A 26847-nucleotide genomic window follows, 5' to 3' on the forward strand; every position below is an offset into this window, starting at 1 on the left:
AATTGTTCACTTATGAAGCAGTCATGGGATATATTGCTCTGTGGTTGTTAATGATGACGTGTGTACCACGCTTTAACTACCTTGCTGCATAGTCGTAACCACCTGAGAAACGTTAGTGATAGAAAGATAAACAGAAAAAATAGGAAATAGAACTACAAACACAGTACGCCCTCAAGCATCACACACACAGACATCCACAAATACGTAATTGGAGAAAATACACCAAAATTATCTGAGGGATGGGATTATGGGTATAATTTTCTTTTTCATGTTTCCATTTTCCAATGTTCGACAAGGAGTAAGTACTCACTTCTATGATGAGGAACTGAAATAAAAGTTGTATTTAAAATAGAAAGTAGCATACAAATCTACCACAAAGAAAATTATGGATTGCAATGTATTCCTTTTTATTAAATTATAAAACTGTTGTCAATACATGTGCTTTTGGAAATAGTGTTTTCCTCAAGTATCTGCTTTTGTGCAGCACTTGGTTTTAAACAAACAAAAAATTTCGACACCAACTCCTTGGTCTTCAAGCTATTGAGCACTTACAGCCAAACTATCAAGTATAGCTATGATATATACAGTCTGAATTTAGGGAAAATATTACAAAGACAAATGCCTTAAAAAGATGACACAGTGCAGGGAAAGCTACAGCTATTAAGATGGTATAAAAACTTAGTCAAAATGTTTTAGTCCATTATGGCTCTGCCTAAAGCTTCAAAGGAAGAAAATTTAAGACACTTTTCATCCAAGGCACTTTAGAGAGTTGCAGTAAAGTACTTCTTTGAATTTAGTTTGAGTCCAACAGTATTTTTAATCCTTTTCCACATTCTGACTCACACTGAAACAGTCCTTGAAGGCAGCTATTAATGAGGAAAAATAGTTATTACTTCTTAATATACATATTAAAAGTATGCAAACAGAATGCAGATTTTGGTCCACTGAAAGCAAGTAACAGGATCTGACTGTGGTGTTCTGCTTAATTCTGAGCAAAAAGCCACAGACTCCTCTAACCCAGTCCCACAAACAGAGCCTTCAGTTCTGAATTTGCACTGGCTGTCCCCTGGGTTCTCTATGAGGACACACAAGCTACAGTACCACCATGTCTCCACGGTGCATTCTAACTGGAGAAGAACCATCCTGGCGGCCTGGCAGGACCGGCTAGTCCGATGCCATGGCAGGCGGGCCCGGGAGAATCCACGCTCAGACATCTATAATTCTGTGTCCCGGTATCGGGCGGACTGGCCATAGTAACCGCGCTTGGAGTGTTCCGACAGCTGCTGGCGGTACTCCTCTTCCTCAGCGTCACTGCCATAACTTCCTCTGGTATCCTGATATAGTCTGGAAGGAGCTTTCTGTGGCTCAGGGGGTCTGGAACTAACAAAGAAAGGGTGTTAAAGACATTTCGAGCACATCCATTCCTCCGGCTGCCCGGGGAGGCATGGCTTGGAGCACAGCGGCTGAGCATCCTGAGCAGATCACTTACCTCTGAGCCACATTCTACAGAGCAACCAGAGGCATCTCGGGTCCTGCTCCAGGTTCGTAATAAGTCAAATCCAATGCCCACTTGGGCGGTGAGTGAGGAAGCCAGCCAGGTGCTCCCTGACCTAAGAATCTCCCTGTTGGACAGGGGGAGCCCACCTTACCCCTAAGCTCCCTGGCTGGTCTCACCCAGCAGCGAGAGTTCTCTGCCAGTTTCAGTCTGTCATAACCAAGAACTCTTTGTTGTCAGAGGCAACCTGGTTGACTGTGTTACCATTCAACTGGTAAAGAAGAAATCTGCTTCCAGTTTTCTATTGCTGGAAAACTAGAATGGCCACAAGAGGCCAGGTACAGTGGCTCACACCTGTAATCCCAGCATTTTGGGAAGCCAAGGCGGACAGAGGTCAGGAGTTCGAGACCAGCCTGGCCAACATGGTGAAAACCAGTCTCTATTAAAAATACCAAAATTAGCTGGGTGTGGTGGCACACACCTGTAATCCCAGCTACCTCGGAGGCCGAGGCACGAGAATCGCTTGAACCTGGGAGACAGAGGTTGCAGCGAGCCGAGATTGCACCAGTGCACTTCAGCCTGGGCGACAGTCACTCTGTCTCCAAAAAAAAAAAAAAAAAAGAATGGCCATAAGAAAATGTGACTTTTGTTTTTTTTTCTATTCTTGGAAGCAGGAAGCAATCCAGTATAAAACTTCAACAGGAAGACACTGTGAACATTCCTTCTGTTTGTGTGGCATTTACCGAGACTGCTCATTTGCTTGTCACGGTCCCTTTAGACCTCAGGGCAGCACAAGTGGTCTGACTTTGCCGGATGATGCAAAGGAATTAAGAAGCTTGGTTGAGAGGCAACAAACAGCGACAAAACAGGTCTAAGCCCTAGGAATTCTGCTCACGTGCTAACCGTGGGCAATGTAACATAACCAGGCTCCAATGTGTCAAAAGTACTGGCTTGAAACATCAATGATTACACTTTGTCAGAGTTTTAGCACACGAGCAAACTATGCTGAAGTTCTGACTCTGTAATCTTTACAATTAAATTTGATGGAATGAGTAAAGCAAACGGTCATCCTGTGGGAAAAAAAATCCTCCTGTTACCCTGAAATTTGGGTAAAGGAAATTCTTTCTTCAAGTCCAAGTCCTTGAGAAGTCCCCACCTTGGACTTGTACCTGCTGGGCAGTCCTTACCTCGTGTGCTGGGGCAGGCTGGGGTCTGGCTTGTGCGATTTGATTGGAACTGCGTAGATATCAGGATGCTTCTGGGCAATTTCGATCTGTGGTAATTAAAAAGGAAAAGAACAAGAGCAAAAGAATGAACCACTGGGCACTCTGCTTGCTGGTTTCCTGCTGGTCCCACCCTTTCCCCATATCCTACTTATTTTCTCATCCCATTTCAAGAAGAGGAAACACAGAAGCGGCTTCCTCATTTCCACGGTTATGTGCAGTACACATCAGACAGGAAAACTGTTTAAAAGGAATGGAACTTTGACACATGCTACAACCTGGATGAACCTTGAGGACATCATGCTAAGGAAAATAAGCCAATCACAAAAAGACAAATAGTGTATGATTCTACTTAAGAGGAGGTTCCTACACTGTCCAAGTCACAGAAAACAGAAAGTAGAGGGGTGGGTGCCAGGGACCATGGGGAGAGGAGAATGGTGAGTTAGTATTTAATGGGTATGGAGTTTCAGGTGGGGAGGATAAAAAAGTTTTGGGGATGGACGATGGTGATGGCTGAACAGCGATATGAAGGTACTTAATGCCGCTGAACTGAACATTTTAAAATGGTTGAAGCTGGGTGCAGTGACTCATGCCTGTAATCCCAGCACTTTGGGAGGCTGAGGAGGGTGGATTGCTTGAGCCCAGGAGTTAGAGACCAGCCTAGCAACATGATAATACCTTGTCTCTTCAAAAAAATATGAAAACTTAGCGGGGTGCAGTGGCATGTGCCTGTGGTCACGGCTATTCAGGAGGCTGAGTGGGGAGTATCTCCTGAGCCTAAGAGATCACACCGCTACACTCCAGCCTGGGTGACAGAGGGAGACCCTGTCTCAAACAAAACAAAACAAAACAAAAACAAAACAAAACAAAAGAAAAAAGTGGTTGAAATGGTAAATTTTATGTTATGTATATTTTACCACAAGAAAAGAAAAATGCTCAGATGTACTGCTGTTGCTGTGCTAGACCTGAAAGAAAACTCCCACATCTACTGGGCAAATATACTCCACAGACCTTCAGTTAAATTCTTCTTTGATGTCTGAAAAGTTCTATGTGCACATGGTACACAAATTCAAACAGCTCAGAAAGTACAATCTATGGGGCTTTCTGTTTTAGCACCCAAAGTTTGCTTGGTTTCCATGGCAAATCTGGGAGCTAATGAAGACATGTTTAAAAGAAAAGAAAAAAAAAAATCACATTCTAATTAAAACGACTTCTGAGAGGCACTGATTCTCTCCTCATACTTCCTCATTCCAGAACCCTATACAAAGTCCTGTGTATAAAGAGCGGAATCTTCTTCCCCTATATTGTCAAGTTTTCTTCGTCGGAAGAACAAGGGACGTGCTGGGAGCTAGCAATCTGAAGTGACACACACAGCCCCTGCCTTGGGTGCAGTGTGTGTGAACAACTCTGTCACATCTGCAGCAGTGGAAAAGGGGCTGTCCGCTGTTATACTGAAATCAAACTTATTTAAAACTCTTATTGATGATGTGTAGTTTAAAAACAATTACCCTTGCATTCTGTGCTTCTTGGAGTTCCTGCATTCTCTGTAATCTGGCCTTGTGATCCATCTTCTCAAATATTTTGACTTTGCCCAGGACTGATTTGGGAGCATTATCTTGCTCCTCACTGCTCTCTCCCACCTCCTCACCCTCTTGAGGAGGGATGGGAGTGGAGGGCTTCAGTATAGACCGCCCAAAGGCAGGTTTTGCTGCAACAGGAGGAGGATAACCTTTGGTAGATGCCCCAGGAGTTTCATTACCAGCAACGGCAGAGGGGTTTGACTTATATTCATAGGATTTGGAGAAGTCATAGGATTCTTCTTTGTTCTGGGTTTTGGCCTGCAGAGAGCAATGACACGTTTTTACCTTGGGCTTTTAAGTTTATCTTCAAATCTGTATTAGTGATTTAACACACTCCATTTCCTGATCAGTTTCCAAAGGTGGTCCACAAATGCTATTCTGACAAGGAATGTAATACAGCAGGGTAAATGGCCACTGGCCAGGCTTCCTGAGCCCTACCTCCCTTCCTACACTAGATTATTAGGAATGCCAGGAAGCCAAAAAGGAGCAGGGAAAGTGCTGGGAGGGCTGTGATTGCCAGAGGTAAGATCAGACCTGGAATAATTTTGTTCTAGAAGAGGTTAGCATCTTGGAGAAGATCTCAGAACAATTCAGGCTTTGGGACTGCAAGAGTGGGCTTCTGAGGTCACTGTTGCACCGAGGGTACATGAGCCGGCCCAGGTGAGACCCATGTCCAGCTGAGGAATGAGATTGGGGTGGGGAGCGAGGAGAGCACTGCTTCACGCTAGCAGCCACTTCTCCTTCACGCTTCATCTTGCCCAGCTTGCAAATTTTCGCTGATGTATTTTATGATGCCACTTATTATTATTACTTAGTACCTATCACATTTACTACTTCTGATGGCTCACACAATCAATTATGGCTTTCTTCTCATCTAAATTATTGAGTTAGGCCAGGCGCAGTGGCTCACACCTGTAATCCCAGCACTGCGGGAGGCCAAAGTGGGTGGATCACCTGAGGCCAGGAGTTCAAGAAGAGCCTGGCCAACATGTTGAAACCCTGTCTCTACTAAAAATACAAAAATTAGCTGAATGTAGTGGTGCACGCATCTAAGTCCCAGCTACTTGGGAGGCTGAGGCAGGAGAATCACTTGAACCCAGAAGATAGACGTTGCAGTGAGCCAAGACTGCACCACTGCACTCCAGCCTGGGCAACAGAGGGAGACTCTGTCTCAAAAAAGAGTAATAATAAATAATAAATTATTGAGTTAAATAGATTTTATTTGGGTATAAGGAAAAACATAGAGTCATAGCTCTGATTCTGACTGGAGGTAAATAACTTTTGATATAAGTCCTTGTGTCTTTCTGTTCTGGATAATGATTATTAAACAAATAAGCAGCTCTCTTAAAGAGAGGCATTGTAAGCAGTGGTAATAATTATTCTCTTTAGCAAATCACCAGTAAGAATTATCTGGTGCATCTAGGCCGGGTGCAGTGGCTCACGCCTGTAATTCTAGCACTTTGGGAGGCTGAGGTGGGCGAATCACGAGGTCAGGAGATAGAGACCATCCTGGCTAACACGGTGAAACCCCGTCTCTACTAAAAAAAAAAAAAATACAAAAAATTAGCCAGGCGTGGTGGTGGGTGCCTGTAGTCCCAGCTACTCGGGAGGCTGAGATAGAAGAATGGCATGAACCCAGGAGGCGGAGCTTGCAGTGAGCCGAGATCGGGCCACTGCACTCCAGCCTGGGCAACAAAGCGAGACTCTGTCTCCAAAAAAAAAAAAAAAAAAAAAAAGAATTATCTGAAGCATCTAAATCAGACTGTGGACAGAAAACTTCAGCTGGACAGCAAAAGAAAAACAGATTCTGCGATTGGTGATTCTAGGTATGCAGTATTTTTTCTTTAAAATCTTTTAAAAACAAAAAAAATAACACTAACAGTCTTAAAATTATATGTTCTCCTAATATTGCCTTTCCTTCCTTTTTGCCCTTCCCTAATGTGGGGGTTCACCCAACAGGCCAAAAGACAGGCTCTAATAGAGAACACAGTGTGTCAGAACCATAATTAAACACCATCTCAGTATGCATGCTCCTTCCTGGCTGTCCAGGAGGTTCCAGAGGCATCTGCTTCCTCTTCCTTCCCATCCTGGGCTTCCCAGCCACGTACCTTGGGCGGCTCTGGCTTGAATGCTGGGGGCGGGCTATTGTCCCTAAGTTGATCGCTGCTAGCAGCCCTCCTCATCTGAGCTCGTGGCTCTGGGCTGGGTTTCCTTATGCTCTACAAGACATAAAGGTTCACTCACAACAAGAACATCCAAGCAGAGAGAATAGAGCACTCGACTGCTTTGGAGGAGTTCTGCAAACTTGAGTAAGTTCAGAAGTTGAGGTCCTGAGCCAGTGCTTCTTTACTGAACAGGCAGACACCATCACCAAATGCTTCAGACACATTTTTAAAAACTGGCTGCATCCAATGTAGAGTCTCTTCCTTTAAAGCACAGTTTTTTAAGAACTCTCCAAAAGTCTAAAATCTCTTGTGTCACTAATATCTATGTCTATAGGCATTTGGGAGTTAATTTATTCTTTACAACTTGTCTAGCATAAACTAATTTGTTGCTGTGGTAATGGTATATTTTTCTCCCCCTTCGGTTTGTTGTTTTGGGTTTTTTGTGTTTTTTTTTTTATGGTAGTTCTATTTCATAAAGAAAAAAACCATTTACTGGAATGAGCTAAAATGCTAGAGAAAAATCCACAGCAATAATTATCCAAATATATGAACAATCCATCTACAAAGATCATTATTCCAGCATTCTCTGAGGTGCAACTAATAATTGCTACCTTGGCTGTGACTTGACAGTGTCTGTCAATGTGATTTCAAGGATCCCATAAGCTATCTAATCACAGTGGATGCACAGTACATGTGATCAGATGAAGGTTTGATCATGAACTCAAATAAAAAACTGAAATACGAGAGAGAAGGAAACTGATGGGGAAACACTCAAGAGCTTTGGCAAGATTAGAAAGGTTAAAAGCAGGATGGGGAAGAAAAGCAAGGACATCTAAGAGTACAGAGAGAAACCTAATCAAAGGTTACAAGTACATACAACAATACTGCATGGGAAGGAATGTTCCACTAGTAATTTGGACAGCCGGCACATAAAGCCATTCTGTTTATCCATCCCACCTGAGGGCATGGGTGTGAGGAGTACTGACCCCTCAAGCTCTTCTGAAGTCCACCTGCCTGTCCCACTTTCCCACGGACTGCAACCATGCCAGCATGGACTGCAAGAGACTCCCTGGAAGTCATCTGCTCCAACCCTTTGGAATGCCTTCCACAGCACCCTGAACACACAGCTGTCCATGAGAGTGCAAGGAAAACACCAGGCTCTCCTGCTCCTGCCCGTGGCCTGCCTCGCCTCACCTCCTCGTGCTGCACCGGCTCCGAGGAGCGGGTGATGGACGACACCAGCGGCTCCTCAGCTGGCTCATCCAGCTCATTGTCAGTGTAGGCGCCTCCTTCGCCGTCTGTGTCTTCAAAGTCACTGATGAGGCGGCTGTCGCAACTCAGATAGTCCGCGCCCATGGCGGTTAAGTAGGACATGCGGTCTTCAGGGTCATCATCCATCCCTTCCATCTAGAGGAATTTGTGTCGGAGGGTCAGTGGGGTCTGACGTGGCTCCTGGGAGTGGGGACTCAAGAAAATTCCCAAGGACATAGCCAAGCGACTGAAACCTTGATGTGCTCGCCAGGGAAGGCATCTTTTATTTTTCTCCCTGAAATCACTTGGCTTTGGTACAATGTTGATATTATAGACATTTTTGTGCAGAAACTCAAATTAGGGGCCCTATGGCCTATCTGTGCTACCATCCATCCCACATACCGCAGCTAAGCCACACTGCCTCAGACTGTCTTGCTTTTCTTCTGAATCCAGCTCCTCCACAGCCTGTTCTCCTGGTACCATTCTCCTAGTAATATCAACACATGCACACTGCCTTGTGCTACACTCACATCCATGACTCTACAAGATTCTCAGACCCTCAAAGGCAGAAGGTACGTCCTGTTCAACTTGTCCTCCCCAGGGAAGCTTGCACAGAGCCTTCCAAGCTGGAAGCACTCCAGAGATGCCAGATACTTTGACCAAACATCTAGTTCTCAAAGAGCAAGACTTAGTCAATTCTGCAACAAAATAAGTCACTGTAAAGTCTCACAAAACTACTCAGTTCAGCTGGTGTACAGGACACTAGCACCAAAAGCTTCTAGAATAAAAGGGGCCACAGAATCGCCCTCTTTCCTCCCTGAAGCGCAGCCATGTGTGAGCTGTCTCCACCAGGGAGAAGCGATCCAATTCTGGAGGCCTAGACAAATTCCCTAACGCTCTCAAATCACCCATTCAAACTCCCAGAACGATGGCACATTCTCAACCAACCTTTTTGTCTAAGTAATTCTGACTCCATTCGCTTTTCTTCTTTTTATTAATGTTTAGCCGTATTCTCCAAGTTGCTTGACCTCACCTCTCATCTGCACTCTAAGTTTCCCACGTCCTTAGTAAGCTGTGGAGCTCAGCATGAGATCTTGTAAGCTCTGATTAGTGTACTTGGAATATAACACTAGTTACTACGTTAAAAGTAAAAGGGAAGTGAATGTAGGGCTGCACACGTCACATTCTGCTCTTCTTTTAAAAGTCCCTTCATTTTTATTAGTTGATCAGAGAATTTATGAAATTTCAAACTTGATTAGCACACACATGAGCATCACTTCAAACGGGCATGGCTTGACTACATTCACTGCCCTCTTCAGGAAAGTTTCAGAACAGGGACTCTCACCTCACAGCAGCATATCCATGCCACATACCTTTCCTTCAGAGACCCAAACCGCTTCTCCTTGCTGATGCTGAATAGTGTCCTTTAAGCTGCCAAACCAGCTATCATTGGCTGAATTTAGGTTGATTGTAGCTATAGAAATATAAACAAAAAGGTCTGCATTAATTTCCAGAGCCATGTTTATTAAGGATGCTATTTGACATAACTTATACTCATTTCTGTGATATTTGAATTAAGACTTTGGTAGACGCAAGAAAATGTTGGCATATCTTTGAATATTAAACTCCTTTTAATGAATGCAGTTAAAACTATTAACCATGTAGCTGTCTGAGTTCACATTATAGGATGTGATAAAGCTAAAAACAGATTTTTAGAATGTTTATTTTCAGAAAAGCTAACTTTAAGAAATGTTTTTAAAAAGTGTGTTTTCGACTGGGTGTGGTGGCTCACGCCTGTAATCTCAGCACTTTGGGAGACTGAGGCGGGCAAATCGCCTGAGGTCGGGAGTTCAAGACCAGCCCTGCCACATGGTGAAACCCCATCTCTACAAAAATACAAAAATTAGCCGGGCGTGATGGCAGGTGCCTGTAATCCCAGCTACTAGGGAGGCTGAGACAGGAGAATCCCTTGAACTCAGGAGGCGGAGGTTGCAGTGAGCCAATATCATGCCACTGCACTCCAGCCTGGGCGACAGGGCAAGAATCTGTCTCAAAAAAAAAAAAAAAAAAGAAAAACCAAGAACAAAAAATGTGTGTTTTCAGGAACAAAGATACATCTAAAACAAATATACACAAGCTGCCATGGCTCATGCCTGTAATCCCAGCACTTTGGGAGGCATAGGTGAGTGGATTACTTGAGGCCAGGAGTTTGAGATCAGCCTGACCAACCCAGTCTCTACTAAAAATACCAAAATTAGCTGGGTGTGGTGACACACACCTGTGGTTCCAGCTACTCAGGAGACTGAGGCACAAGAACTGCTTAAACCCAGGAGGTGCAGGCTGCATTGAGCCGAGATAGCACCATTGCACTCCAGCCTGGGTGACAGAGCAAGATTCTAAAGATCATTTATATAGACAGGTATATTACAAATAAGAAAAATATACACTAATATACTGTTGGCTACCTCCAATAAAATACTAAAAGTAACACTTAAACATAAAGTTGTCCCTTGGTATCTGTAGAGGATTGGTTCCAGGACACCCCCGACTTGGATACCAAAATCCACAGATGCTCAAGTCCCTGATACAAAATGACATAGTATTTGCATACGACTTATGTACATCCTCTTATATATTTTAAATCATCTCTGGATTACTTGTAATTCCTAATACAATGTAAATGCTACACAAATCGTTGTTATACTATATTGTTTAGGGAATAATGACAAGAAAAAAAACCTGCACATGTTTAGATGTAACCATCCATTTTATCTCTCAAATATTTCCTATATGTGATTAGTTGAACTCGTGGATGTGGAAACTACAGATATGGAGAGCTGACTGTATATCATTTTGATAGACTTACACATTTTAGAATATACATATGGATTAAACAAACTCAACCAGTTTTTTCTACTCAGAACAAAGTATATCTTACATAATAGCACTTACTATGCATCAATCACTTTCTTTCCAAGTACCTTACCTGAATTAGGTCATTTCATGATTACACAAACTTTGCAAGGTAGGTATTGCTATGATGCCCGTCTTATGGATGAGAAACCAAGACAGAGTAGTGAAATTAACTAGCCCAAGGCCGCACACCAAGCAAGTGTGAAGCCTGGATGCAAGCTCAGAAGATTGCTTTCAGAGCCTATGGCCTCAGTCACCACACTACACGGCCCATCTAAAACAGAAATTTACGGCGCAGATATAAAATAGCAACAAAGTACAACATATGCCATTTCTTCAGCAATATGTATTACGGACCTAATGGAGATAAACGAGATATGCAAGTCGGGTAAATTGTACCCCTAAAATTATCAGACTGCAGGTAAATCAGGATTTCTTTTAAACTACATTGCCATGGCCTCTGTAATGTACTATCACTTCTAAAGACAAAAATAACCATTAAGCAAATTTTGTGAGCAAGGATGCTTCAGGTTTTCCTCCAAGTAACATAGCTTTCTTCTGTTTAAGAAGTTCTAACAGTGACCTTGGAAAATCCTGAATGAGCTTACAATTTCCTTGGTTATTAATTATTTACAACATTGAAATAAACGGATCCATTGGACAACCCGAAGAAAATGAACTTTGGTTCCATGGACTTCTATATTCCTATTATGGTACTCTGCAAAGATTACTGTGTTCATCTCACAGCTAAAATATTACACTTAAAAACAGAAGTGAGATTTTGTACCCCAGAGACAAAATGAGTGATTTACACTAAATATATACAAAATGTTAAACAGTCTTTTAAAGCTTTATGTTGTAGCTGTCTAAGTATGGTCTGTATTCATCATAAAGAAAACTTAAAAGGGCCATTTGTGAGATGCAGGAAATATGTTCTTGCCCCTTGATAAAGAATATCACAAAACCTCTTATTGAATTCACATTAACAGTCAAGTTTATGAATAAAAATTGAGAGCTTCACAGTAGTTAACTTCCTAAGCTACATGTAAAGGTAACATCCAACTCATGCACTTGACCCCTTTTTAACAGGCAGGTGCACAGACATGATGCTTCCTTCCCGTGACTCTGCTGAATTAAGTACCTTTGGTTTATTATTGGATTATCTCATTCTGCTTCTCAGATTCTTTGCCTTAGAGCAATACTAGTTAATTATCTGTTGCTCCCAGCCTCTGGGCTACGCCTATATCCCCTTGGATAGACTTACTCTATCTTTTGAGCTCAAGAAAGTGAAATACTGAAAGGATGCTCACTCAGCCACTGCCTTAGTTGGGAGTACTGAGGTTCTGAGGGCATGTATGCCCAGCCCTGACATGTATGGTCAGTGCTACTTCTCCCTCCCCAGCCAACCAGGTTTGGAAGTACCAAGAACAACAGCAAAAGGTAGTATCTAAGACTAGAGGGTTTAGGAAAAGGGAGAAATGAGGAATGCCTGCTAATGGGTACAGGGTGTCTTTGGGGATGATAAAAATGTTCTAAGATTGATTGATTTATTGTGATGACAGCTGTACAACTCTGAACATACTAAAACCCACTGAATTGCATACTTTTTTTTTTTTTTTTTTTGAGACAGGATCTCATTGTCACCCAGGTTGGAATGCTATAGTGCAATCTCAGCTCACTGCAACCTCCAGCTCCTGGGCTCAAGTGATCCTCCCAGCTCAGCCTCCCAAGTAGCTGGGACTACAGGTACCCACCACCACGCCTAGCTAATTTTTGTATTTTTAGTAGAGACAGGGTTTCATCATGTTGCCCAGGCTGGTCTCAAACTCCTGAGCTTAAGTGACCCGCCCACCTTGGCCTCCCAATGTGCTGGGATTACAGGTGTGAGCCACCGTGACCGGCCGAACTGTGTACTTTCAATGGGTAAATTATATGGTATGTAAGTCAAATCTCAATAAAGTTTTTCATGTGCCTGGGTTAACAGTGGCACACTAGACACCCCTCTGAATGGGCAACCAACAGCAAAGGTATCCGGCTAGGGGGCCCAGCATCTTCCTTCTGTTTTCTGTGGTCAACCAGCTAGTCTATAATCCTTTGAGAAATCAGGAATTAAAATTCTACAATTTAGTATAAAAGGGTAGCCCCATTTGGGTCTCTAAATCCATAATTCAACTTAAATGATCTCCAAACCATGAACTGAATGCTTTGAAGACTCCAAGAAAACATGTAATTCAAAGATTGTTTTTTTTAAAAAAAATTTTGTGATATGCAAATGTATGTTATAGCAAATTTTTAAAAATTGGTAGTTGGAGAGGCAAGCCTAACGCTTAAACTTATTATGACAAGTCAACTTGCTTTTGGGCAAATCTCAGAATAAAGCTTCTCTTGTTTAACTGAGAAGTACTGTAAGACTATAAGGAGAACCATTTTCATATTGCCATAAATAAATACTTGTGAGGGAGAGGGGCTTTCTTATTACTTTGCAAAAGGGAAAACAAAAGGACATTGAGCCTAAAGAGACTAATGCAACATAAAGCTTGACTTCAAATTACTGTGTTCATCAAAGCACTCTATTATTCTCAATTACTAACTCACAAAAATGCCGTACACTTAAAATAATTTTAAAAGCCTATAAAATAGGCCAGACACGGTGGCTCATGCTGTAATTCCAGTACCTTAGGAGGTCAATGCAGGCAGATTGCTTGAGCCCAGGAGTTTGAGACCAGCTTGGGCAACATGGTGAAACCCCGTCGCCACAAAAAATACAAAAATTAGCCGGGCACGGTGGTGTGTGCCTGTAGTCCCAGCTACTCCGGAGGCTGAGGCGGGAAGATGCCTTCAGCCCAGGAAGCAGAGGTTGCAGTGAGCCAAGATCGTGTCATTGCACTCTAGCTTGGGCGACAGAGGGAGACTCTGTCTCAAAAACAAACAAACAAAAACTATAAAATACTAATTCTGCCTGAAGGTTCTACTGCTCAAATGTAAAGACTAGTGTTTCTGGCCATGGCACACAGCCTCAAGTCAAAACCTGGTCAAGCTAAGTGGGACGAGGGTGAGATGGGGAATAAAAGCAATTAGTGCAGTCATCCACAAAGCTGTAGGGAGTCAAACTTAGAAGTCTGGAAGAGTACTGTAAGAGACCACTTGTTAGAAAATTGGAGCTTGCTGGTCAAAGTTGCTCGACACCCTGCACCATCTATCCTGAAAACTGCACAATTCTACATAAGAGACTGGCAATTTCTGGTGAGATAAGATGACTTCACTGTTCTCTAGATGAAACTCGATGCTCACAGCGTGTGTTTCCATTCCAACCTCTGACTTGAGTTATTCTAAAACTTTCAACTTCCTGATGAGGTTAGGCAAGAAAAGGCTTGGTGTGCCGGGGCAGTTCTAACGTAAGTTACAAACATTTATGCCTTGCCCATGTGCCAGTCCTGATGCTGGCCTCAGACATACAACGCTGGGAAATGTTCAGGCTCTGCCTTCAAGGATCTTGTAATCCATCTATGGAGCTAACAGAGGTATTACTAACCACTTCTACACACATGGACCCCTCCAGATCCTCACTCAGACTCAGCCAGCTATGGCGGCCTGTGCTCCCAAGAGCAAATGATGCGGACTCAGGTTAGATCAAGGGAGAGCCCCACAGTCACTGGTTGCCTTCTTCTGCCCTGCTGTCCTCGTCTAGCCGCCTTCAGCCTAGTTCTTCCTCTACAATGCACTGTTTCCCTTCCCGATTTCCTACATCCTCACATGAACCCCAAATTTAACTCTCTGAGGGAAGACCCTAGCCATTCAGTGTACTCAGACAAAAACGGGGGAAAATAAAGTGTGAGTAGTTTTAACTTCATTTGTAATCACTTCAGCCTCAGTTTTTTAATCTGTTAAAAGGAAGGGCTACATTACGTGACCCCTTTTGGGATTAGAATATGTCTGTGCTGTAACATATGTACAATATTGGACAGTTATGGACACCATAGTTTAGTCCGGGCTCAGCCATACACCAGAATTGTGACTATGCAAAAGTGCTGGCCTTTCTTATGGCCTAATAAGACAGCACACATGGAAGGCTGTACCACTCTTCACTATATTACTAATATATTACTATATTATTGTATAGTAATAATAATACTAGTAAAAAGGACAGAAAAGATATTGATAAATATACCAAGAGTATGAGTACTTAAGACTACGTTCACAGAAATCTAGTTTAGGATGGACCACTTCCTCCTCTGCATTTGGTTAAACTATCTCTCATTTGGCCACAGTGGTAAGTAGTGCATCTCTCTTTAACAAGAAAAACCACGTTACACTAAAACAAGCATCTAATGTGAACACAATCATTCACCCCCATCCTCTCCAGTATCAGAGATATGCTAAAAATGACATGGGTGGATGATGATGGGCAATGAACTCAATAAGCTATCCTCATCCTGAGGGTATCATATCCTTGCAGTCTCCTCATGTTGCCCCCACAAAATAAAGCCCCGCACGACCGCAAAACATATGTAACCCTTTAAAACTCTTAATAATCCCATATGCACAGAATTCATCATTTATATAGATAGCGAATATTTTGTTATTAAAATATGTCAAGTTCTTAGACCATTTTACTTTCATGAGTAATAGCAATGGGTCTTCATTTCATGGACTTCAAAATATATTCTATTAGGTAAATCTTTAAACATGTACAAAAGTACAGATAGCAGTTTAATGAACTCCCATGTACATATCAACCAATTCAACAACTAACAACTACCAAGTCTCGGCCAGTCTTGTCCTGTCTATAATCCCATCTACTCTCCTCACTCCAGAATTTCCCAACATTATATTAGGTCAACCATAAATATTTTATTTAGTATGCATTCCTAAAACAACTTTGTTTAAAAAAAATCACAATATTATTATTACACCTAACAAAGAGGAGTAATAAATCTTTAAATCATCCAATATTCAGAGTGTCCAAGTTTCTAGTTTGGAGATTTTTTTTTTTTAAGAGACAGGGTCTTGCTCAGTCACCCAGGCAGGAGTGCAGCGGTGCCATCGTAGTTCACTGCAGCCTTGAACTCCTGGCTCAAGCGATCCTCCCACCTCAGTCATAGGCATGTAGCACCATGCTTGGCCCTTTTTAGTAGAGACGGGATCTCACCATGCTGCTCAGGCTGGTCTCCAACTCCTGGGCTCAAGCGATCCTCCTGCCTTGACCTCCCAAAGTGGGAGGATTACAAGTGTTATCCACCATGCCAGACAGGGATATTTTTAAATAATGAAACCAAGTTCCTTTTGCTTTGTGAGTTAATACATGTATTGATGGTGAGTACTGAACAATGACACAATCTCTACAGAGATGTAGGTGTTCGGCCTGGCTCAATCCCTAGCCTTATAGTTTCGCAGGAAAATCTGAACTTCATCAAAATGGCTAATTATTACCATATCATGGATCTTTAGGATCATTTTCAAATAGACAAAATCACAAAGTTCAATATACAAATGCCATTGGTCTAACATCCCGTTTTATAGGATTAACTATTTTTCAAGGAGTCATGAACACGATTTCAAATTCTCCATTCAGATTAATTAGTCATTTCTTCTATTCTTCAATTCTCTATTTCTCATTTTTGAGCAAAGGGACATTTACATTTCACTTACCTGTAAAAAGGTGTGCACACGTTTTTTTAAGCTTGTTGGCTTGATCAAATAACTTTCGAGAACTTTTGTTGGACGCTGGATTTAACCTTTGTCTCATGGTTTTGACACCTTGTCTGGAGTCTGGGTTGAAAAAAATCACAATTGGGAACCACTGGGTGTAATTCAACAGGTCCACAGCTTTCGGAGTCACATCCAGTAGTGCATGCTTATCCTGTTACAAATGGGGAACAGTTATGTAAATGGGTATATAAAGTAATATAGCATCAAAGACTTTGTTTTAATAAGTAAAGGCTGTATGAGACATATCTTGTTTGTTTATTTATTTACTTATTTGAGATGAAGTCCCGCTCTGTTGCCCAGGCTGGAGTGCAGTGGTGCAATCTCAGCTCACTGTGACCTCCGACTCCCGGGTTCAAGCAATTCTTCTGTCTCAGCCTCCTGAGTAGCTGGGACTACAGGCACCTGCCACCACGCCTGGCTAATTATAATTTTAGTAGAGACAGGGTTTCACCATGTTGGCCAGGCTGGTCTCTAACTCCTGACCTTAGGTGATCTACTCGCCTCAGCCTCTCAAAGGGCTGGGATTACAGGTGTGAGCCACTGCACCTGGCCAATTTTTTATTATTAACATTTAATGATTAAGGTACAGATACTATTCTAAAAGTGACTGCAGCAAACCATGATCTAATTATTTCTGAGAACATGGTCTGTGGATGAATTTTCTCACCTGTTCAATAATTTGCCTCACGGTATTTAACCGGACCACTCCAGTGGATTTCTCAGATCCTGCATCTTTTGGTTCCGTTTCTGCAAAAGCAAAAGCAGGGAGCTAAATAATTGTTTAGAAAATGGTGACAATCAAATACTCCCACCTAGCATCAGCAATGACGGCACACCTGACATTAGGTGCCTCCTAAAGAGATTCAGTGGGACCCACACAACCTGCTTAGCGGAAATCTAATCGTGAAGAAACAGTTAGGCCACTCCAACAGGAAGCATTCTAGGAGACAACTAGCTTGGATTCTTCAAAATATCAGTGTAACAAAATTATTTAGGAAAAAAGAGGGGACTGGAAAGACATAAAAATCACAAAAAGACATAAAAGTCAAATGTCATGAATGATCCTTGGTTGTATCCTGAATTAAAAAAAAAAAAAGCTATGAAGCACATAACTAGGATGAAAATGTGGAAAATGGACTATATACGAAATTACACTGTATCAATGTTACCTTTCTTGGCTGTGATAATGGTACTGCAGTTATGTGGGAGAAAGTCCTTGTTCTTAGGAGATTCACACAAGTATTCTGGGATAAAGTGTTATAAATGATTCTGTAGAAATATTTGAAAGAGTTTGTGTGTGTGTGTCTATGGTGCAAGGAGTGGGTGAGAGAAAGTGCATGAAAAATGTTAGCAACTGGTGATTCCAGGTGAAGGGTACGTGGGTGTTCACGATTCTTCCAACTCCTCTGTTAGAAATTTTTCAAAATAAAAATATGGGAGAGAAAAAAAAAAAAAACACTGACAGACTTACTAGCAGTTTGAAACCAGTCAGGTAACTCATTTGCCAATTTTTCCATTGCTATATCAGCTATGGGGCCGAATAAGACCACAGGTCTCTTGAAACCAGCTGAAATGACAAGAAAGGCCGTTAAAGCATACACACTTGCCTAGCTGTTAAGATAAGCAGTACAAGTATTATATGGGCTTTTGACAACATAACTAAATGAGAGAAACTGTGGTTTCTACCACCCCCAACTCAGCTTGGCTCTGTTCTGAAGAATATGCCTTCACTATCCTCACCATTTAAAACATTTTTTTTCTTTTCATTTAACCACACACTAACCTAGATATATTTTTTTTAAGAGACAAGATCTCACTATACTGCCCAGACTAAACTCAAACTCCTAGGCTCAAGCGATCCTCCTACCTCAAGCTTCCTGAGTAGCTGGGACTACACTGCCTAGCTCCTCATCATTTTTAAACACAAACTTTGCCACTGATAATATATGGAAACTTTTTTTATTTTTTGCAGAGATGAGGTCTCACTATATTGCCCAGGCTAGTCTTGAACTTCTGAGCTCCAGTGATCCTCCCACCTTGGCCTCCCAAAGTACTAGGCGTAAGGTCCAGCCAATATATGGAAATTTTTGAACAGTGGTATTAAAACATTTTTTAGGTTGCAGAAATAAGCCTGAATTTAGGAATTGGAACAGCTTTTTATAAATCATGCTCCTTGTTAGTTTGATTTCAACTCTATAAACTGCCTTTGGCATAACTGACATACATAAGTTAGAACTTGACCATACAGTCTAAAAATGAAGGTGAACAGTTAGAACCTGACCATACAGTCTGAAAATGAAGGTGAACAGTTAGAACTTGACCATGCAGTCTGAAAATGAAGGTGAACAGGCTCAGAGCCCAGTCAGATCATTTCCAGGCCCCATGTTGCTTCCTCACCTTCTCGCAGCAAAACCCTCTCATAAGCCGGGAATTTGGTGCTGACAGACACAACGGCTGTAAGGTCTTCCCGACTTTTCCTCAGGTTCTTCTTCACCCCAGACCTCTGGCCACGCATTCTCCAGAAATCTGCCCTGTCCCCAGCATTGTCTCTCTGGGCATTCTGAACACTGGCCATTTGTTCAGCTCTGAGAAGAAACCATGGGAAGTAAATCTCTAAAGCCAGAAAACGCAGCAAACATACATTTCATTAATCAAATCCAATTGATTTTACTTCTGAGCTCAGAGAAAATTCCACTTGACAATGAAGAAGTTTCAGAGGGTGGGAAATGTGGGGACCTTCACTTCCAAATGGGAGCAGAAAAAGGCCGGGTCTCTATGAAATCTACCAGAAATGGCTCAGCAATAAACATGTGAAATCTGGCTCATTCTGATACACCGGTACACAGTACACACACCTGGAACTCCCGCTCAAATACAGGCCTCTTTCCTAGGTTCCCGCACTGTCAGCCAAACACCAAGTGTTCACTGGGGTGTATAAGCCTCTCCAAGGATGGAGACGGAACAGCAGACAAGGGTACCTTGTCTCTAAGAGGTGTGCTGGCATGCTATGGCCATTCAGTATCTCTCTTGTACACGGTACAAGGCAGTAGACGCTCTTTAGGAAGTTATTCAAACAGCCACATGCAACAACCAACCACATGATGCTAAATTTACTCACAACAAACCAGCTGGTGGCTATTTACAATTCACACCACTCTCCATAAACAAGAAATAGATGATGACACGTAATGAACTCATGTGGGGTTTCTTTTGCGGGGAGGGGGCCTGTAGTTTTCTGCAGGGGGAAGGATTAAAAGGGGTGTGTGAGAATGCAATCTCTGTTACCTGCTCTTGTTGGGGATTAAGCCTTTCTCCAACTCGTTCCCAATCCTCACAGCCAGCCAGTGGCCCAGCTTGCCATCATACAGTGTGTCTACCACTCGGAAGACCTCCCCCCTGGTGAAGGCCAGGCTCTGTGGAGTTTCCTTCTCACATTCAAAGTGGCTTCTTATAAAAAATGAATCCCCTCTGCCACAAGCCAGGATGTCTCTATACACTGAAAGACAAAAGCATTGTTTGCTGCATTCAGCTTAGTACAAGTTAAAAGTATTAGACACTCAACACAGCTTCTCCCATCTCTGATCTCCCCTTTACCTTCCTTCCATTCAGTGCACAAGTCCTATGGGAATCACAGCTCCAACAAGAACAAGGACAAATTACCAGCTTCACAGCTTGCTGCAATGGTTATTTTTATCTCAACTTGACCGGGCCATGAAATGACCAGGTATTTGGTCAGACTTTATTCTAGGTCTTTCTCTGAGGGTGTTTTTGAATGAGAGTCACGTATAAATGGGTAGACTGAGCAAAGAAGATCGCCCTCCCCAATGCGGGTGGGCCTCATCCAATCAGTTGAGGGTCTGAAGAGAACGAAAATCAGACCCCTTCTCAATTAAGAGGAAACTACTCTTCCTGCCTGATGGCCTTCAAAAGGCGACATCAGCTCTTTTCCCTGCCTTTGTACTGGAACTACACCATTGGCTCTCCGGGTTCTCAGCCCTTCAGACTGAGACTAGAACTAAATCACTGGCTCTCCTGAGTCTCTACCTTGCCCATTTTCACTGCAGATCTTGGTACTTGCCAGTCTCCATAATTATGTGAACCAATTCTTTACAATAAATCTCTTTCTCTCCTATTGATTCCAGTATCTCCTATCGGTTCTGTTTCTCTGGAGAACTTGATTAACACAGTTGCCAATCAAACTCTGAAGCAGACAAGGAAGACACTCTCAACCCTCACTTCACAGATGGGAACAAGGCCTGGAAAGGCGAAACAACTTGTCAGACTGGCCGGGGGTAACAGGGGCATCAGTCAGCAGCCATGGCCTTTGCACCTGTCATATGTAAACTCACTAATAACTCCAGCCAGAATGTAAGGCTGTTCAGGAAGGCAGTTTTATTCCAAACTGACACAACTAGTAAAATTATTTCAGTGCATGCTTTTATGGAAAAGTTAAATGGCACCCAGATTTTCTTCACACACCTAGGACCCAAGGATTAGGTGTTGAGATCCATCTCAATTTTTTATTACCCAGATTTGCCTATTCTGGTACCAAGACACCTCTCTCATCCTTCCCACTCCCCATCCCCAACCCCAACTAAACTAAATGACCAAACTTGCTCACCATCGGCTCGGCTCTGAGCTAAAATGGTCACCATTTCACCTTTAGGGATTTCTAACAGGTAGAGAACGGCATCTTCCCGCACTAGTCCTCTGAAATCCTGTGTGTTCACCTATTAGGAAGGAAAAACAGAAAGAGATAAAAAAAAAGAAAAAACAGAGAAGTTTATAGTAAGGTGCCACTGAGCCTTCTGTTTGTTTTCATCAGGGCCTACCCAGAGCAAAGCCAACATGTAAATGAGTCCTTAATGTCACTATTCAAGCCCTCCCACCCAGCACCTTGCTATGGGCCTGGGCACTATACCTTCTGGCCTGCCCACACTGCCAACCGCACCTTAGAGAGAAGCCATTGAAGCAAGGATCTGTCACTAGATCAGATTAGAATTTCTTGTGGTTGTTTCTATCCATGTCCCTTCTGTGAGTCTCTCATAGAGGTGGCCAAGAAGGTAATACACAAGTATGAAACAGATAACTATAATGCAATAGGGAGTGTTGGGGTCTGTGGCAAATGAGTATGCTGGCCCAGCATTCACGCTAATTTTAAACTGGTTCAAATAAAAGTGTGCAAATAAAGACTCTGACCAATTCCACCCTTCTCCTTTAGCTTCTATCACCTAAAAGTGTTTAACATGTGTTTATAAAATTGAAAGGTATTTATCAAATTAAAGAGCATCAGCCTTATAGTTAGAAAGCAAGTAAAATTGAAATGCAGCACAAAGAACAAGACATTTTGAAATCATAGTGCTACATCTTTTTTTTTTTTTTTTTGAGATGGAGTCTCCCTGTTGCCCAGGCTGGAGTGCAATGGCACGATCTTTGGCTCACTGCAACTTCTGCTTTCTGGGTTCAAGCAATTCTTCTGTCTCAGTCTCCGCGAGTAGCTGGGACTACAGGCATGTGCCACCACACCCAGCTAATTTTTTTTTTGTATTTTTAGTAGAGACGAGGTTTCACCATGTTGGCCAGGCTGGTCTCGAACTCTTGACCTCAGGTGATCTGCCCACCTTGGCCTCCAAAGTGCTGGCATTACATGCGTGAGCCACCATGCCCAGCCCATAGTTTCTATTATCTTTAAACCTATTTTAAAGCATAATTATAAATAAGTAAAATACGAAAATCATATTAAAATACCTGATGTTAATAATATTTTGTAGAAATAAAGATATAAAATTCCTATAAAATACTTTCTTCAGTCATTGACAATTACAGAATCCTTTTAATCACAAGAGTAATGCTTTATTAAAGAAGAAACTTATCCTTAGTTGGGTGGGCTTTAATTAAGGCCAAAATCTATGAGTGTGAAAGCTGGCATTAGACTAAAACTAATTTGGTGCTTTTAAAATAAAGTGATGTGCTAAAGCAATCGAGTTAATTTTTCCTTTGAAACAGTATTTAGTATTTAAGGTTCGTCTCTGTCCCCCAATTAGGGATCATCCCATTTTGGTATCCTTTCTTGTGCCATTTGTTTATCTACATCTGTATCTACATACAGCCATATGTATATTTTTACATGTACTATATATGCTTATATTTATTTACTTAAATAAGACAGGGCCACAAGGCTGGAGGAGGACCTTGGGAGTCCTTCAGTCCGTCTCTCTGGCCACAAGAGATTGATCTTAGATCAGGCTCGATCACAGTCTTCGATAGCCAAAAACTATAATGGTCAAAATTAAAGAACACGTGGTAGCTACATTTGAAAAATCTACATGGTTAATAACCAAACTTAGAAGTCTTTTTTCTCTTTTCCATCCCATAAAAGTTTCTGAAAGAGAAATGACAACACTATCAGATAAATAACAAGCAAAGAGCAGTTAAGCCAAGCAGGAATAAGCAAAAGCACATATATCTTCATTATTGATAAGGAACATACATATCCTGCTCATGCCTTCATTCCATACGTCAAGCTGTCACCTTTGCAAAACAAAGAGCCACACTTAAAAACCCCACAACAGAAGAAAGTGATTAGCATGTGTATAAGGCTTTATATATTCAATTTGGCCCTGAAAAGGGGCATTGAAACAATTTAAAGTAGAAAAAGGCTAGGGCAGCACTTTTCTACTTGAAGGTTACATTGAACAGTCCTTTCCAATAAATATCCTCTTTGATTAGCTGTTTAGTAGTCTACAGGGTCTAGCCATGTCTGCTGTGAGCCTGAAGAGGATCCTGTATCAGCTAGTATTGTGCAGCAGCTTCTCCATCCTTGTAGGCAAACTCAATCTTTTTCACCCCTTTCTAGAACTGAAAGTTTCTTTTGTAGTCAACAGAAAATTTATTCGCACCCAAGAAACGAGGACCACCTATTGCCTGACCTCCACATGGGATGACTGCAAAAGAAGCCAGTTCCCAGAGTTCCTTCCATGTTGCCAGGGTGATAACAAGAAACAACATACCTTAAGTAAAAATGCTGATACCATGACTTTTTATCCATGGAAGCGACTCTCCCCAACTAACAACAACTTACAGAGAGGTCTGACTGCCAAGCCTCTAGGTGAATTCACTACTTTTCTTCACGGAAATTTAGAAAATCTCCCAACCCCTCAACGTACAAAAATATTTTATCCTTGAACCTTAATGAGCAAAAGCTCCAAATTTCTAGCTATCATCCTATGACCTCACACTAGTTAGAAAAAATGCCTTTTTTCTTCATTAGCATATATGCAAAGAGTAAACTGGTATGAGCTGGCACTCAGATGGGTTTTCATCAGTAACATCTGGCGAGTGATATTTCTTAGGATCATGCGGTACCATGAGGTTCGTGCAGGTACAGTCTTCTAGGATCCTGACCAGGGCCAAGGAGGGTCTAGAATTTCACCGGAAAGCTTTTGCAAAGCTCACGATCAAGGTTTGCCCTTCATCTGCTCCACAAATGAAATCCAAACTACTGCAATGGGGCCAAGAAGGAAGGGGGCTGCCTGCTTTTGTACTTTGCTGCCTGCTTCCGTGAGAATTCTAGAACTTTATTCTCCCCTCTCCTTGGAGCCTAGAAGCCCCTACCAAACCCCTTAGTTTACTACATACGGACTTTTTACTAACATTAACAAGAAAAAAAAAAAACTCATATATATGAACTGCAAGTTTACAGAAGCAGAGAGAAATTTCCAATGAATGCAGTTAACAACCGAGCACAGTGGCTCATGCCTGTAATCCCAGCACTTTGGGAGGCCGAGGTGGGTGGACTGCTTGAACTCAGGAGCTCGAGACCAGCCTGGGCAACACGGTGAAACCCTGTCTCTACTAAAAAGACAAAACTTAAGAGGGCACCTGTAATCCCAGCTACTGGGGAGGCTAAGGACTAGGAATTGATTGAACCCAGGAGGTGGAGGTTGCAGTGATCTGAGATAGCACCACTGCACGCCAGCCTGGGTGACAGAGCGAGACTGTCAAAAAAAGACAGTTCCCTAGTATTCTATATTTTTATTGTAAGTAGATACTTGATGTTCTTGAAATTTATTCTGAAGTCAACAAAGAATGCTACACACACACACACACACACACATCGAGTTATTTTTTAATTCTTTAACAGATTATACTAACATATAGTAACTTTAAAAGTATCAATATTTGATTAACCAGGAATTCCCTTTCCTGAACAATTTTAGATGTAAATAACATTGAGTAGCAGCTATTTGTTATCTTCCAATAAGAAAAAACAATGGACACTGACCTTCCTATTTGGTGCCAGGGAACTCTGCTAGGTGCCTTGTAAGTGTTACCTGGTCTAATCTTCCCAGGGTCCCTGCGAGGCAGGTATTCTCATTCCCATTAAACAGATACAGAAACCCGAGTCTCAGGGTGAACCAGGGTCAAAGAACTAATAAGAGGCTGGAACGAAATTCAAATCACCCAGTCTGACGTCAACACTCACCTTTGTTCAATTACGGGACACTGCCTTAAGAAAGATGGCAGTCAGGGGGAACACAGTGAAAAAAGCAAAAATCAGAAAGATCTTTTTGAAAAATCTTTCCTGTAAGTGCTTACTTAGAGTCTCAATGTTTTCCCATTAATCAGAGTAATAAAATCTTGGCAAGAACTGAAACACTATCAGTTCTCATGGATACATGGATGAGTTCTGGGTTCCAAGACCGACAGGACCCATTTGAGGAATACAGAGATTTCAATGCTGGGCATCAACAAACTCACAGCTGCTCTATTTCACCAGCTGAACCACTTTCTCTTCCCTTACAGAAAGAACACCCAGAAAAGCACACGCCTTACAAGTAACTTCTAGAAACAGAGCTAGACCGTTCTTACCTTCAGAATCTGGTCTCCTTCTTGAAGGCCCTCCTGCTCTGCCGAGGTCCCCTCTTGAATGCCAGCAACAAATATCCCGACATCATTGCCACCAGCCAACCGGAGGCCCACGCTGTCTCCCTTCTTGAACCTTACCATTTTGGTATTAGGGCTGCAATAGGTTCCATTTCAGAAAGGAAAGATGGGAGATATTTTTTAAAAGAGAGAACAACATTAGCAAATGAGAGATTTAATTTCTTCTAGCTATACAGTGATTTATAGTTTACAAAGCCCTCTCATTTTTCTCATATATCTCATATATCCTACAATTTTATCTTTCTTGGGACGATGAGATGAGTATCAGTAGGTCCCTGTTACTAGTGAAGATGTAGAATTATATATATTAATCTTTACGGCAACGCAGTCAAGATGAGAAAGCAAATAAAGGGCAGAGTTAGGGCTAAAATTCTTCCAAAGAAAGGTCTGCTTGCACTGCATTCTTGTCAAATAAAGACACAGTCTGGGTACAAAGAAGCAGTATCCTAATACAGGAGGCTGCTGCCCTTGAACCCTGCTGAACTAGGGGTTCTGATTATCAAGGGCAGAGTGCAGCAGCACTCCTCCTCCCTCCCCGACATGGACAGACACTGGGTCCATCACATTAGTGCAGTCACCACGGGGCACCATAGTTTAGCAATACTTCACCTATTTGGGAGTGAATTTATCTGACAAACACAAACATTCAGAGTAACACTCTGGAAAGGTAGCTAGATAGGTAGATAAACAGACAACATTAACATCACAAAGTTCACCCACTTCCACATTTTGCTGTTCCTACAAATGATTCCTCTTTCTCATAAGCACTACCAGTGGGGGTTGGTTAAAGGTGGCTGATAATGTACAAAATCACCATCTAGGCAAAAACCACCACTCTTCTGGATTTCAGTTACAGAGAAAGAGCTGTAAGGAAGAAGGGAAAACAAAGAGAGACTGAAATACATACCCATATATTGCTTCATCTTCAGGACTAGGACGAAGAAAAGTTCTTGGGGCTGCTTTTGGTTGAGGAGCTGTGGGTTAAGAAATACCTACTGTTATCAATCTGGACTAACAAGAGTGCGTTTCTAAATAGAAAAATCACAAAATCCACAAAAAAAAGTAAGTCTATGCCACACATATGTCATCATTAACAAAAAGTTGCTAAGGTACAGTTTAACTCTGAAGCATTAGCAGGTGCCAATGGTTTCTCAAAATACAAGAGATAAAAAATGAACCTCTAAAATGCAAGGTGTACGATCACATGTATAAGAACAAGGAATTTTTGGCCGGGCGCGGTGGCTCAAGCCTGTAATCCCAGCACTTTGGGAGGCCGAGACAGGCAGATCATGAGGTCAGGAGATGGAGACCATCCTGGCTAACACGGTGAAACGCCATCTCTACTAAAAAATACAAAAAAAAAGAACTAGCTGGGCGAGGTGGCGGGCGCCTGTAGTCCCAGCTACTCGGGAGGCTGAGGCAGGAGAATGGCGTAAACCCGGGAGGCGGAGCTTGCAGTGAGCTGAGATCCGGCCACTGCACTCCAGCCTGGGCAACAGAGCGAGACTCCGTCTCAAAAAAAAAAAAAAACAGAACATAGAATTTTTAATAACTTAAAAAACATG

At 42.2% G+C, this 26847-nt stretch overlaps 1 protein-coding gene across 5 annotated transcripts in view; it reads right to left on the reverse strand.

The window, feature by feature from the left end:
• Positions 1-387: 387 nt before the first annotated feature.
• Positions 388-26847, reverse strand: part of TJP2 (tight junction protein 2) — a 142781-nt gene continuing 116321 nt past the window's right edge. For 2 of the 5 annotated variants that reach the window (XM_010362962.2, XM_010362961.2), the window contains 12 exons: positions 26190-26256; positions 25208-25358; positions 20958-21066; positions 19622-19832; positions 18734-18921; positions 17808-17903; positions 17004-17083; positions 16277-16487; positions 9088-9188; positions 7658-7870; positions 2683-2768; positions 388-1380 (listed from right to left, as the gene is read on the reverse strand). In XM_010362962.2, the coding sequence (XP_010361264.1) occupies positions 1215-1380; positions 2683-2768; positions 7658-7870; positions 9088-9188; positions 16277-16487; positions 17004-17083; positions 17808-17903; positions 18734-18921; positions 19622-19832; positions 20958-21066; positions 25208-25358; positions 26190-26256 (1679 nt within the window). In that variant the 3' untranslated portion in view covers positions 388-1214. Of the gene's footprint in view, positions 1381-2682; positions 2769-4226; positions 4557-6406; positions 6518-7657; positions 7871-9087; positions 9189-16276; positions 16488-17003; positions 17084-17807; positions 17904-18733; positions 18922-19621; positions 19833-20957; positions 21067-25207; positions 25359-26189; positions 26257-26847 lie in introns of all 5 variants that reach the window. The other 3 variants (XM_010362956.2, XM_010362958.2, XM_010362960.2) reach the window with 3 other exon arrangements.

The sequence above is a fragment of the Rhinopithecus roxellana genome, chromosome 16 (assembly GCF_007565055.1).
Source record: "Rhinopithecus roxellana isolate Shanxi Qingling chromosome 16, ASM756505v1, whole genome shotgun sequence".
Lineage (NCBI taxonomy): Eukaryota > Metazoa > Chordata > Mammalia > Primates > Cercopithecidae > Rhinopithecus > Rhinopithecus roxellana.